Source organism: Arvicola amphibius, chromosome 1 (genome assembly GCF_903992535.2).
Source record: "Arvicola amphibius chromosome 1, mArvAmp1.2, whole genome shotgun sequence".
NCBI classification, from domain to species: Eukaryota; Metazoa; Chordata; class Mammalia; order Rodentia; family Cricetidae; genus Arvicola; species Arvicola amphibius.
Genome location: NC_052047.1, coordinates 110535936 through 110549208, shown reverse-complemented (window position 1 = coordinate 110549208; position 13273 = coordinate 110535936). Strand labels below are relative to the sequence as shown.

Below are 13273 nucleotides of genomic sequence, written 5' to 3'. Positions count from 1 at the left end.
ATTTCCTTTTGCATTAGATAGAGGTGGCTAACCACTGTAACAGACAGACTCCACAGTATATAATGGCCCTCACACAATAAATGCTCGCTTCTCACTTACACAAACAGGACCAGATGACTCTAAGTTAGCAGGGTGACAAGTAGAGGCCTGTGCCACAGTTATTTAGGAACCAAGGTTGATGGAGGCTCTGCCATTTGCTACATATGACTGTCAAGGTCTCCCTGGCCTTTAGTGTCCATCCTGCAGAAGGAAATGGTCATGTAATTGAACCTATGGGAAGCTTTATTGACCAAGTTCCTTTGCCTAGAACTCTATCACATTTAACTCTACAGGAGGAGGAAATGTAGTTTAGCTATGGACCAAGAAGGAAGAGGAAAAGTGTTTAGTGAATAAGTTGAGATTACTACAACATGTTTGTATCTGTATGATACTTCTATCTTTCTAATCAAATTTCTATTTTTTTCTTAAACATGTTTGAGATGCTTCTGTTATTTTAACTTCAGTGCATAAGATGTTTTGCCATATCCACATTTAAAATAGAAGAGGTAAAGCTGAGTAATTACTTTTCTCAGGAAAACTGGGCCGATTTCCACCTATGATGCATCACCACTCAGCGCCCTCAGACAGTCAGATGCCTGGAGCTCGTTTCCAGAGGTCCCACCTTGCAGAGGCCTTTGCAAAGGCCAAGGGAGCAGGCGGAGGTGCTGGAGGAGGGGGCGGTGGAAGAGGACTGATGGGCCAGATCATTCCAGTCTATGGCTTTGGAATTTTTTTGTACATACTGTACATTCTGTTTAAGGTAAGTGGAATTATCTTAGACATATGTCAGTGAAAATTTAATGTCATTATAATAAAAATCATCTCCAGTAAAACCCTATAAAGGTCACACAGCCCTTTCAAATCCATCATCTCCTTAAAAAAAACTTCATCTCTTTGAACAGTTAGGATAGCTATCATCTCAGTTTTACAGCTGAGAAATCTTAGCATAGATTTACAACTAAAATGTAAGGCCAGGGTTTAAACCTGGATCTTCTAGTTCATAATCCAATCAGCACTATAATTCAAAGGAAAAGAACAAAAAACTGGGCATTTTTGCAAGCTGATAGACCATAAAGATGCTCTAGGAAAAGGCTTGTTTATAGGATGAAAGCCAGGCTTCCAAGTAGCCACTGTAAGGTCCATTTAATGGTGCCAGGGTATAAGATACTGTGTCCAGTGTCATCTCTGTAATTCTCCCAAAAAACTGTCATATCTACATACTCAGCCCAATATTTCCTGGTTCTGGGTGTCCTGCTGGGTCTTTTAAGGCAAACCCCCAATTTAGTTCTACCTTCAAGTAGGTTTTTGTAGGCTACAGACTTGTTCTCTGTGAAGAGGTGTAGAACCTTCACCTTACGCTCATGCTTAGAGTAGTTTCTTCTCACCCAGGAATTCTGCAGGCAGCCTGAGCTGAGCATGAGAATGTCCCTGGGGTGGTACTTTACATCACCTGTCCTTCAATAAGCATGGGTACGCAGACAACGATAAGATTTTGTTTCCTTTGTGCTTTGGTTTTGCTTTGATCATTTTTGCCTTCTTGACTCTTTCAGTGGCTTTTAAAAAGACATTTCTCTAATGCTGATATTTGGTTTGATTTCTGACTTAATTTTTGTCTCCCAGCCTTTTTTTTTCTTTCCATTTAACATGCGGTGTTCCGTGTCTTTGAGGCTCTGAGCTGCTGTTGATGTGCTGTACCTCCTTCATCCTCAGCTTTCGAAGGGGAAAACTGCGGAAGATCGGAACTGCTCCATTGCCCCACCTGGGAATGCCCACAGGAAGATCAGTAAGTGCTCCTTCCCACGTATTCAGTTTTACTGAGTTGGAGTGGAATACAGCCAGGGGGACAGACATTTCTCAAAAGTGTGTGGATATTGGGTCTTAAAGGGCTAATGCTGCACAAGGCACAAGGCTGCTAGATCTTTGGTATACATTAGCAAATTAACAGTCAACATTTGACTTAGTTACTTTTCACCTGTAGTCTTCAGGATATTTGTAGCAAATGTGTTTACTTCTCAGAGGAAAACCGGAGGGAGAAATTGCATCACTGTTACAGTCTATAATTAGCTCTTGACACTTTGGAATCTTGAAATGTGCTATCAGATAGTTTCCCACTGAGTATTCTGTGCTGTCAGGGAAATAAAATGTATATAGCACGCATGCACACACACTCAGTGCATACACAAAGCACAAAAAATAGTAAAAACCAAAACAAAATACACACTCTAATAATGAATAAAATAAAAAACAGACTGTTGAGACCGTCTTTTGTCAGAGACAGAAAGAAGTACATCAAATGGTAAAATGTACTCCTAAGACTGCTTTTTATAACAATGGCAATAGTGGTGAGTCAGCTTTATCTTTTAATCTGGAATCATGCAAAATTAACAATAACTTCAGCGCCACGTAGTGCAGTTTGCACCCACTTCACAGGAATTAACTGCCTTAAAAGACTTTTTAGAGTCGGGCAGTAGTGGGGCATGCACTTAGGAGGCAGAGGCAGGTGGATCACTGTAAGTTTGAAACCAGCCTGGTCTACAAGAGCTAGTTCCAGGACAGCCTACACAGAGACCCTGTCTCAAGAAAAAGAAAGAAAGAAAGAAAGAAAGAAAGAAAGAAAGAAAGAAAGAAAGAAAGAAAGAAAGAAAGAAAAGGCCTTAAGACCTTTTAGAACCAGGTAGTGGTGGTGCACACCTTTAATCCTAGCACTCAAGAGACAGAGGCAGCTGGATCTGAATTCGAAGCCAGGCTGCTCTATAGAGTAAGTTTGAAGCCAGCAGGTCTATACAGGAAAGGTATGAAATAGAAGTCTAGGTGTTCATATGCTGAGGGACATTTAGTTTCCTTACTGCCTGAAAGTGCACTTCACGGTTTTGAGTTTTTTTTTTTTTTTTGCTGTTGTGCGCTCGCTCTCTCTCTCTCTCTCTCTCTCTCTCTCTCTCTCTCTCTCTCTCTCTCTCTCTCCTCTCTCTCTCTCTCTCTCTCTCCCTCCTCTCTCTCTCTCTCTCTGTGTGTGTGTGTGTGTGTGTCTACATTCTACTGACCCTGTCTGAGAAAACTGCAACTATGGATACCCTAGCATGGTCTATTTTTTATTCTAGACAACTAGGGTCAGAAAACTTTGAGCAAGGAGGTCTCAACCATAATTCAGGATTTCCTACTGAAGAAATATAACAATGAAGCTATTAATTCCAAACCATAAATACAGGCAAACAGGGCTCACCTCAGAGTCCTGACCCTTTTTTCTAGTACTCTCTAGGCTTGGTACGTTACCCAGGGGTGCTGTGTGGATCACAAGCTGTCATCTACCTTCTGCATTTACGCTGGGGCGACTTTGCAGGGTGTGTTTTCAGTGTTAGATGTTTTCTTTAGTTGGCTCTGTTGAATTCTGTGTGGAAGAAGGAGTGATTTATTTATCATTTCCTTAGTGAGTATGTATCCTGTTGATCCTCATGGTCAGACCTCTGAGCCTTTTCTGCACTGGTTGTATTAGTTAGAGAAGCTCGTCTATTTCCCGAGTCTCTGAAGAAGCCTGGATTATCACAGATCATCTCGGCTAGCCGTTTCTTGAAAGGGTTTAGGGAATGGCATATGATGGCTCTTAGATTGATGCTTGTTTTTCAGCCAATTATGAGCTTGTTCAACTGCAAGAAAAACTAAAAGAGACAGAAGAAGCCATGGAAAAATTAATCAATAGAGTGGGACCTAATGGTGAGAGGTAAGTTTTCTTTTTTGTTTGTTTGCTTGCTCGCTTTTGAGACAGGATTTCTTTGTGTAGCCTCGGCTGTCCTAGGACTAGACTAGGCTGGCCTCAAATTCACTGCCTTTACCTCCTGAGCGAAAGAAATGGGGCAGTGTGATGGCTCATCAGGTAAAGGTTCTTTTTTTCTTTGTTTGTTTTTGGTTTTTGAGACAGGGTTTTTCTGTGTAGGTCTGGCTGTCCTGGAACTCACTCTACAGACCAGGCTGGCCTCGAACTCAGAGATCCTCCTGCTTCTGCCTCCCAGGTTCTGTAATTAAAGGCATGTGATTCCACATCCAAAACTTTTTTTTTCTTTTTGAGACAGGGTTTCACTACGTACTTTTGACTGTCCTGGAACTTGCCCGGTAGACCAGGCTGGCCTCAAACTCACAGAAATCTGTCTGCTTCTGCCATCCTAGTGCTGGGATTAAAGGCATGCGCCACCATATCTGGCTCAAGAGGTAAGTTTTCATCAAATAGGACACAGACAATTTCATGTTTAGAGTATCTTTTTGCTTTTGATATATAGACATGTAAGTCTTACATGTTTTTGTCTTATGTAATTGTCAGATTAGGTGTAATATATGTATTCTTTCTCAGTTGACATCCAGTTTCATATTATTGAGAAACCTATTTTCAAGCATTAAATATGGTATGAATTATTGTGAGAGTTTGAAATTTGTAAATCATGTAGGATCAAATAACCTAGTTTTAAGAAGTATCTTTCCTTAGTTATCTAATGTAAAATATTAAGTAAAATCTGGTTATTGTATGTTGTATTTTCTGAGACCAAATTGAAAAAAGAAAAACAAGGGGCTGGAGAGATGTTGCAGTGGTTAAGAGCACAGCTGCTCTTCCAGGGACCTGGGTTCAGTTTCCAGCACCCACATGGCAGCTCACACTGTCTGTAGCTCCAGTTCCAGGGGAGGGGATCCACTGCTCTCCTCTGGCCTCCCTGGATACTGCACATATGTAGTGCACAGACATATATTCAGGCAAACACTTAGGAAGGAACATTTCTGCTCTGCCACACTGGCCAAGGATCTGAAAAAGAAGGTGCAAGAGGTTTATGAAAATGGGAACAACTTAAACAAAACCCAGGAAGGAAAAGCCAGAATGTGATACTGTGGATACTGTGTACCAAGGCAGAGAGTCTCAGCTGAACTTTCTAACAGGAAAGGAGGGAGAACTTCACAGTAGCCATAACAATCTCATGCGGGATAGTGAACAGTCTCTCCCACAGTTGTCCACAGTTTTTGATGCAAGGAACAGGCACTGACCTCTTGTATTTGCCATCTTTCAAGTACTTGTGCTCTGTGTCTCCTCCTCTGCTCCCTGACATCAGTTTGCCCATCCCTGTTTGCATATTAGAAGAGTAGACAACTGAACCGTGGTGCATGCCTTTAATCCCAGCACTCGGGAGGCAGAGGCAAGTGGGTCTCGGAGTTCAAGGCCAGCCAGGTCTACAAGTTCCAGGGCTAACAGCGAACTTCTGTCTGAAGGGGGTGTGGAGAAAAGAGAGAAGAGTAGGCATCCTCACACTGCAGCTTCAGCGCCTGACATTTCCTTATATTATCTCCTGTGCTACTGAAATGCTATTCATGAGGATGAGCACTGGAACATTGCCTGTCTGTGTCAGGAACTTTGACCTCTTTGCAGTTCAGAAAGTAGGCTTAAAACCTAAAGTGTTTTCTGAAGTCACATATATACATGACTGTAGTTGTGTGTGTATAAAGGTTCACTGAACTTGCTAAAGCTTGTTCTGAGCTAACTGCTTTTGCAGACATTATCTAATGGACAAATGCATGTGACTTCCTGTCTGGGTGGAGAACTACCCTGACTTTTATAGGCCCTTATGCCTCAGATTAATATCTGTACCTTAGTCTGGGCTGTTGACTGTCCCAAGCAAGTCTAAGAGTCATGAACTCCATAGATGAATATCTATAGTTAGAGTCCCTTACTCGGGAGATCTAACCCCAGGGTTAAAGAACCATGTGAAGATATTCAGACTCAAATTAGATGATCTGTCACCTGTCCAACATGTACCATGTCTCTATTATCCTCGCAGGAATTCAGCACTGTAGCTCCTAACTACCTTCTGTCTTCTCTGTGCTGTATGTGCAGAGCCAGAGGAAGGTGTCCCTGCACTGCAGCTAGAGTTGCACCATCTCCTTGTTCCTGGGGAACCTCTATAATGTCTTATTCTTTACAAGAGGCTGAGGTGTAGACTGCTTGAGAACATATCAATTCCAGCCTGCAAAGCAACAAATATGTAAAGTGTTACCTGTAGTGCTTCTCAGGAGCTGGAAGGCAACTCTGCGTCCATGAAAGCACGTTCCCTGGTGGCTAAGGATGCTAAGCACTTTTAAAAGCACTTATTGACATCTGTGTTTCTTCTTTTGAGAACTGTACATTCAGTTCAGTAGGCTTTTTATTGATTGTATGATTAGATTTTGTTGTTTAATTTTCTGTTCTTTATCTGTTCTGTGATCTTAGTCCCCTGTCTGATGTGTAGCGTAGGATCCTATACCGTTTCTGCAGGCATCCTTCACTCTTGTGCAGTAGCTTCTTAATTTCACATCGCCCTATTTCAGTTCTCATGGAGTTTCCTATGCTATTTGGATCCCTGAAATAAAAATCCTGTGCCTAGATCTTGAAGTGTTTCACCTGCTTTCCTCTAGCAAGCTAAGAGTTGCAGAACTTAGCATGACCTACCTAGTCCTGGGTGGGCTGGACCTTACAGACTTTTGTGTGGACTCTGTTTTCATCCTCTCCCTTGATCCATTTGAACAGGTTCCTGTGCAGGGTGAGCTGTGCACCAGGTTTCCTTCGGTGCCTGCCTCAGTAGTTCTAGCATTCAGGATTATCTGAAGAACTGTGGATGCTCCAGTGTTTTCTGTTAGATGATTTTGATGACATCTTGACTTCTGGGGCAAGGAAAGGATTTAAGACAAGGAGCACATGCTTGCTTACAGCTCTAACCTTTTGTATGGTATCCACATACTGCATACTTTCCATAGTGTTCCTGACTGCAAGATATTGGCCTGAAACTGAGAAATAGTCAGACCTGAAACTGTACCTTCATATATCTATGTATGACTAGAAGCATCGAAAGGGTTCCTGATGTGGCTTGTAAATTTTTGAGGTACCTTTCACCTCAGGGGTATAGGTCTGTACATGTGCAGTGACTTTTATATTATGTCTGATTTTAAACACAGTACCAAATTCAGAGACACAGTTAAGGAAGCAAGGTGAGATGTTCTTATTTCTGCCTTTAGAATTAACAAGGTTTCCTTCCAAGAGTAGAGTGTCTGGTCAGAAATGACTTATATTCTAGAAACATGGTGTAGCCTGAGGAAGCGCTGGTTAGAAAGAGCCTTCTCCTGAGTGCCCTGGCCTTGCCAACCTCCCTCACATGCTCTCTTGTACATGCCCCACCCTCCCTCCAACCCACGTAACTACTCCTTTTCCCCCCCTAAAACATCTTTGCATCTAGGACCTTGCAAATCTGTTTTCCTTTGCTGAGGCATTGACCTCCCACTCAGTTGGTTCAATCTAGGTCAAGCAATTATTAATGAACCAACACAACAGACAGGAAGATGGAATAGGAAGACTGCCACTTGACCACTGTCAAAGGACGGTAAAGGGATGAATGGCTGTACCCTAACCTATAGTGTGAGCAAAACAGAGACTGTGCCCCCAAAGGAAACCAACTAGGTAATAACGTGGAAGGAATGGAAAAATACAAAGATGCATGAAGATAAATAGTACTTCTTGGGAGATTCTGGCATTAACTAAGATTAAACACGAAAGAAGAGAAAGAAGATAAGAATTTTGAGATAATAAACATAGACTGAACTTTGAATATGGTTGAGATGCTGTCAGAATAGCTACATATAATATATAATAGCTACAGGACTATGTGCTGTTGGGGATACAATCAAGGTCATGGTGAAAGATGAGATCACCAAATCTTTGAGACCATCATATTCTGGTGTTAGCCTTGGTCTTTCCTCTCTGCTTTTTTCTTTCCGTATTTAATTCTTGGATTTGGACTTGATGATTCCTTTGGTTAAAAGTCAGGTGACATTATTTAATCACCTTATATTTTTCTAACATTTTGGAATCTGCCATAGATAACCTGTTATCCTGTTCTGTTTGTTCATGTAGCTTCTTGTGGGCCTTGGTTTTGAGGGACTGAATTTGGGGTTAATTTGAAATTTAGTGTGATGACCAAGTAGAGATGCTGAGGAAATAACTGGACAACAGGGGCATCTGGGTAAAAAGTAAAGACTAAAGATAGGGTTAGGACATCTCTTTAGGTAATGACTCAATCTGTGATGCTGGGTCAGCCTCCCTGGAGCGTGACTGTAAAACTGAGCCTTCGTGATGGCCAGGCTTTAGTAAATGGAGAGAGTAGGCCAAGGTGAAAACTAAAAGAAATGCCTAAAGAAGTGGGAGGGATGCAGGTGTGTTCCTGGCTAAAGCAGGAAGTTTCGGAAGGATGCTCTAAGTAAGAAGAATCGAAAAGAACAAACTGGAAGATAAAGGCCCCTGGACTCAGGAGTAAAACAGTCACTGCTGATTTTTGTAAGATTTGGTAAATGACAGAGTGAAGAGCACATCTCAGAGTCGAGGAAAACAAATGGTGAGTGAGTGACCAGCCAGACGGACATGTGCCGTGATGTGTGCTGCCGTGAGCAGTCTGACTGCCCTTGGGGGCTTCAAGGCAGGCTGAGAAGCAAGAATTCCATAAAAACGTTCATTGTAGTAAATCCTGAAGAGGCGATATGTGTATCCTGGACTCTGATTAATGGACAGACAGACTTATGTTTTCAAAGTTAAAAGGATGTTTTAGTTTGTTATTTTATCTGTTCTATTTTAGTTAAAGGTTTCCATTTTCCATAAGTTAGGAAGCAGAGGCTCAATTTTGTTTCATTTAGTGTCAGAATATTCCCTGTACAGAGAAACGGTTTGTAAGAACTGCTAGCCAGGCTTTGTGAAAGGAGGCGGGGCGTCTATTCTACCCCTGACTCTCCCACAAAATGGGTCCTTTTCATTAAAGGAAGCTGGAGAACTGACCTGCTTTTGTTTTCTTCCCAGTGAGGGAGGTGGAAGTGACACACCCTTTTCCTCAGTTACACGCTCAGTGTTTGGAGGAGAATCCTGTTTTTCCAGTCAGGTGAAGTTTGTTAGGCTGAGCACAGAGAGGAGCACAGTGCAGATCACACTGCGCAGAGAGAGGAATGGGCGCCCCCATAACTGGTGCATGGTTTCCTCCTGCGGCTCTCACTTGGGTGCTTGGGGCTTTAAGGAGAGAATGAGCAGCTCCCTTAATTCCTCCACTAGATGAACTGGCCTCAAAACGGGTTTTTAGGACCCTGCCTTTCTGTGTGATGCAGTGTTTTCCTCTCCAGGGCCTTGTTTCCCTCAAGTCTGGTGCTGTTGTTGCAGGTATTTGCCCAGAACCACAGCTAAGTTGGCAGTCAGGTGCAGTTTTCTAAACTGTAGAAACCGAGTACTGTTGTGGTGTATAGGCTCATTGGAGAAAGGAGAGGAGAGGGAATGGGAAAGGAGAAATGGAAAAAGAAAAGGCAGGAACTGTAATCACCATGTGTAAATTTCAGTTTGTGGATCTCAGGTTGTGAGTTTCTCTATCTACGTGATTGAGTGTCCGAGTTATGCACCTCTGAGAATAAGCCTTCTGATTCCAGTCCAGTGTTTTTCTGTGGCTGAGACTAATGGCCTAGAATATTTTTCTCTGACATCCTTGCCTCAAAGAAGTGTCTCATAGTAAAGGGAATAAGGTACGAGTTCGAAGGAAATTGAGAGTCTGGGGGCTCAGCCTGGTGAGGTGTACGGCTGAGACCACTGGGATCTTGTTTCCATGTCAGTAATCATGGACTCAAGCGGTCACTGACGTGCTCTGGAGAGTAGACTCCCCGTTTGTAAGATCACAGCATGGAGCTAACATCCCTGGCACCAACCGTGACATTCCAGAGTCAATCCTAGAAAATCACCTGCTGTTAGACCTCCTCTGTGAGGATCCAAACAGATCATGGCCAAGTTTCCCCCATTGCTTAGGAGTGCTGACCACCAAATGGCTGGATTGTCTGATGTTTCTCAGCAGAGCACAGACTGTGACATCTGACCAAGAGAAACGATTACTGCATCAGCTCCGAGAAATCACGAGGGTCATGAAAGAAGGCAAGTTCATTGACACATCTACTCCAGAGAAGGAAGCTGAGGAAGCCCCTTACATGGAGGACTGGGAAGGTAAAATGCCCCCTTACTTCTTTATTAGCTGTCACCCAGAAAGGACATCTTACCAGTTTCCTTAAAAGTCAGCTGGTACTGAGGCATGACAAATCTCTGTTCTCACTTGCATAATGTTTACCTTTTATAAATGTGCAGTTGGAAAGTTTGCCAAACATCTCCAGTTGTAATCACATTCATAATAGAAACTCAGAATAGAACAGTTTCATTGTGCTATAGAAAGTCCTGCCCTCCTGCCTCTGGCAGCAGCTGAGCTGCTTTCCACTCCAATAATTGGGGTTTTCCTGTATAAATGGATTGTAGTGCAGATGCGCTATGGTGGGTGTCTTCTGTTTAGAGTAATGCCTTTGAGAGTCATGTGTGTTGTTGAGTGTGTCACACGTTCTTTCTGAAATTGCTGGAGTATTGTATAAATATACCACAGCTTGTTCATCTGCTCACTAGCTGATTAACACTGGATTCTTTCTGGCTTTGAACTGTGGGGTCTGAGCTGCTATGAGGTTTGCATGCAAGGCTTCTCATGGCTTCATTTGGACACACTGTGCTTCTCTTTCAATATAGGGCTGGGATTTCAGGATTTATAGTCCGTATATGTTTAAATTTATAGATACTGTAAGCTAGCTTTAAAGTGGCTGTACATTTTCACTAGTAGCTTGTGAGTCAGTTATCCCATATCCTTGCTAATACAATGTCTATGTAAATGTTAGCCATTCTGTGAGATTACAGTGGTATTGCAGTCATAACTCAAATTTACATTTCCCCAGTGACTTATGATGCTGAACATTTTTTCATGTGCTTATTTCCAAACTGCATATCTTTGTTGAAGAGCTTGTTCTAATTATTATTTTTGATAATTGTGTGAATGTGTTTTTATTAAGTTGCAACATAATTTATTTACTGTATGGAGGTCTTTTTTGAGACAAAGTTTTGTGATACAGTAGCCCTGGCTGGGCTATATATATATAGTCACCGTATAGCACCCAGGCTAGTTAGTCATAAATGCATTATCCTTGTGCCTCAGCATCCCTAGTACTGGCATTATATATGTGCATCACCATTCCCAGCTCTAAGAGCTTTTATGTATCTTGGATGCAAGTACTTTTCCAGTTAGGTATTTTACATGTATTTTCTCATAACCTATAACTCGCCTTTTTATTTTCTTAATAGCATCTTTCAAAGAGAAGCCTTAAATTTTTATGAAGTTATATTTTTCATTTTTCTTTTAACTCATTTTATATGTTCTGTTTAAGACATCTTTACCTTATATAAAATGTTTTCCTCTAGAAATTATATGACTTTAATGCTTGCATTTAGGCTTATTTGAGAATCATCTTTTAATTAATATTTTTGAAATTAAAGTATAATTACACCATTTTCTCCCTTTCCTTTCCTCCCTCCAACCTCTCCCTTGAGTTAATCTTTATAGATGGTAGGCATCAAAACTTAAATTTGCTTTTTCATATCTCAATATTATATCACTCTCCTTTAATTTGATTTAGCATACTGGTTGAAAATCAGTTGACTCTCTCTCTTGCTCTGTGTGTGTGTGTGTGTGTGTGTGTGTGTGTGTGTTTTCCTAGGTGTGAAACCTAGAGCTTTGCATGTGTGGGCATATGCTCTGCCACTGCGCTCCATTGCTAGTCCAATACCAAATGTCAGCCCTGAAAACATACATACATACATACATACATACATACAGGTAACATACAGATTGAGAAGGTTGTATTTATATGTTTAGGAATGCACCTCACATACATACATACACATGTCACAACAATTAAAAAAAAAAAGCCCTGTGTTGGTTTTTAGTTCTAGAATAACTACAACATGTGTTAAAACCTATTTTTGACTTGATAATATATGGCTAGACCAGTTTTCAAAGGCTTTCCCCCTTTTATTAAAAATGGATTCTTTTCTCATACAATATATCCTGATTACAGTTTCTCCTCCCTCTACTCCTTCCAGTTCTTTCCCCCACCTTGTTGCTCTTCCTGATCACTACTTTTTTGTCTCCCATTAAAAACAACAGGCTTCTAAGAGATAACAATAAGACATAACAAAATAAAATATAATAAGATAAAACAAGAACCATCCCATCAAAGTTGCACAAGGCAAAGCAACAGAAGGAAAAGAGCCCTAAGGAAGGCATAAGATCCACTAGTTCACAAACTCAGGCGTCCCATAAAAGTTCTAGGCTGAAAGCCATAATATATATGCAGAGAACCTGGTACAGACCATGTCTGCCCTGTGCTTACTGCTTAGCTTTGCTCAGTTGATTTAGAGGGTCTTGTTCTCCAGGTGTCCCCCATCCATCCCATCTGGCTCTTGCACTCCTTCTGCTCCTCCTCCTTGGGGTTCCCTGAGCTCTGAGGGAAGGAGTTGGATGGAGACCTCCCATTTAGAACCGTTTATTCCAAGGACTCCCTCTCCGTATAATGTCTGGCTGTGTGTCTCTGTATTTGTTTGCAAAGATTATTTTTTAATGCTGGTGTTTATAAAGGCTACTTACTAGTGATTTTCGATTTTCTTTTTATCCTATACTGTCTTTGGACTTTTTTTCAGAGTAATGGCGTTGCAGTCTTTTCTGGAAGTTTGTGTTGAAGTGCTGTTAATCCATAATCATTAGTGGAGTTTATCTGGGCCCGCCTGGGGCATTTTCATGTTTTGGAATGTGTGTGCAGGTGCATGTGTAGACTTACAAGAATAAATTGAATTTCTTTAATAGTTTAAGTAAGCTTTGAAAGTAGTTTTATAAGTTTTGCATACTTCATACACATGTCTTGTTAGAAAAATATTGTTCATAATCTTCCCTACCTACTTACTGTCTGTGACACCAGGAGAATGTATACTTTTTTTTTTTTTGAGACAGGGTTTCTCTGCAGCTTTGGAGCCTGTCCTGGAACTAGCTCTTGTAGACTAGGCTGGCCTTGAACTCACAGAGATCTGCCTGTCTCTGTCTCCCAAGTGCTGGGATTAAAGGCGTGCACCACCACCACCCAGTGGGAATGTGTACTTCTCTGTACTGGTACTAATAATCTTTTCTTCCTCTCACTTCTTTTCCTGATCAACTGGACAGACTTATAACTTTTGATCTTTTCAAAGGCCTGTGTTTTGTTCTCATTATGAGGCTGGCTCTGGAATATACTTGAGGGCTGGTTTAGCCTTAGTGAGCCTTGTTTGAACCCAGTTTCTGACAAGTCTTCTCCTCTGGATAGTAGA

General features: G+C 41.5%; 1 protein-coding gene across 5 annotated transcripts in view; it reads left to right on the top strand.

Moving 5' to 3' along the window:
* Ric3 (RIC3 acetylcholine receptor chaperone) overlaps window positions 1–13273 on the top strand; it is a 53289-nt gene that overhangs the window by 26940 nt on the left and 13076 nt on the right. The window contains exons 2-5 of one of the 5 annotated variants that reach the window (XM_038316742.1): window positions 573–799; window positions 1750–1822; window positions 3661–3754; window positions 9909–10054. In XM_038316742.1, coding sequence (XP_038172670.1) covers window positions 573–799; window positions 1750–1822; window positions 3661–3754; window positions 9909–10054 — 540 coding nt within the window. Of the gene's footprint in view, window positions 1–572; window positions 800–1706; window positions 1823–3660; window positions 3755–9905; window positions 10055–13273 lie in introns of those variants that run through there. The other 4 variants (XM_038316734.1, XM_038316755.1, XM_038316762.1 and 1 more) reach the window with 4 other exon arrangements.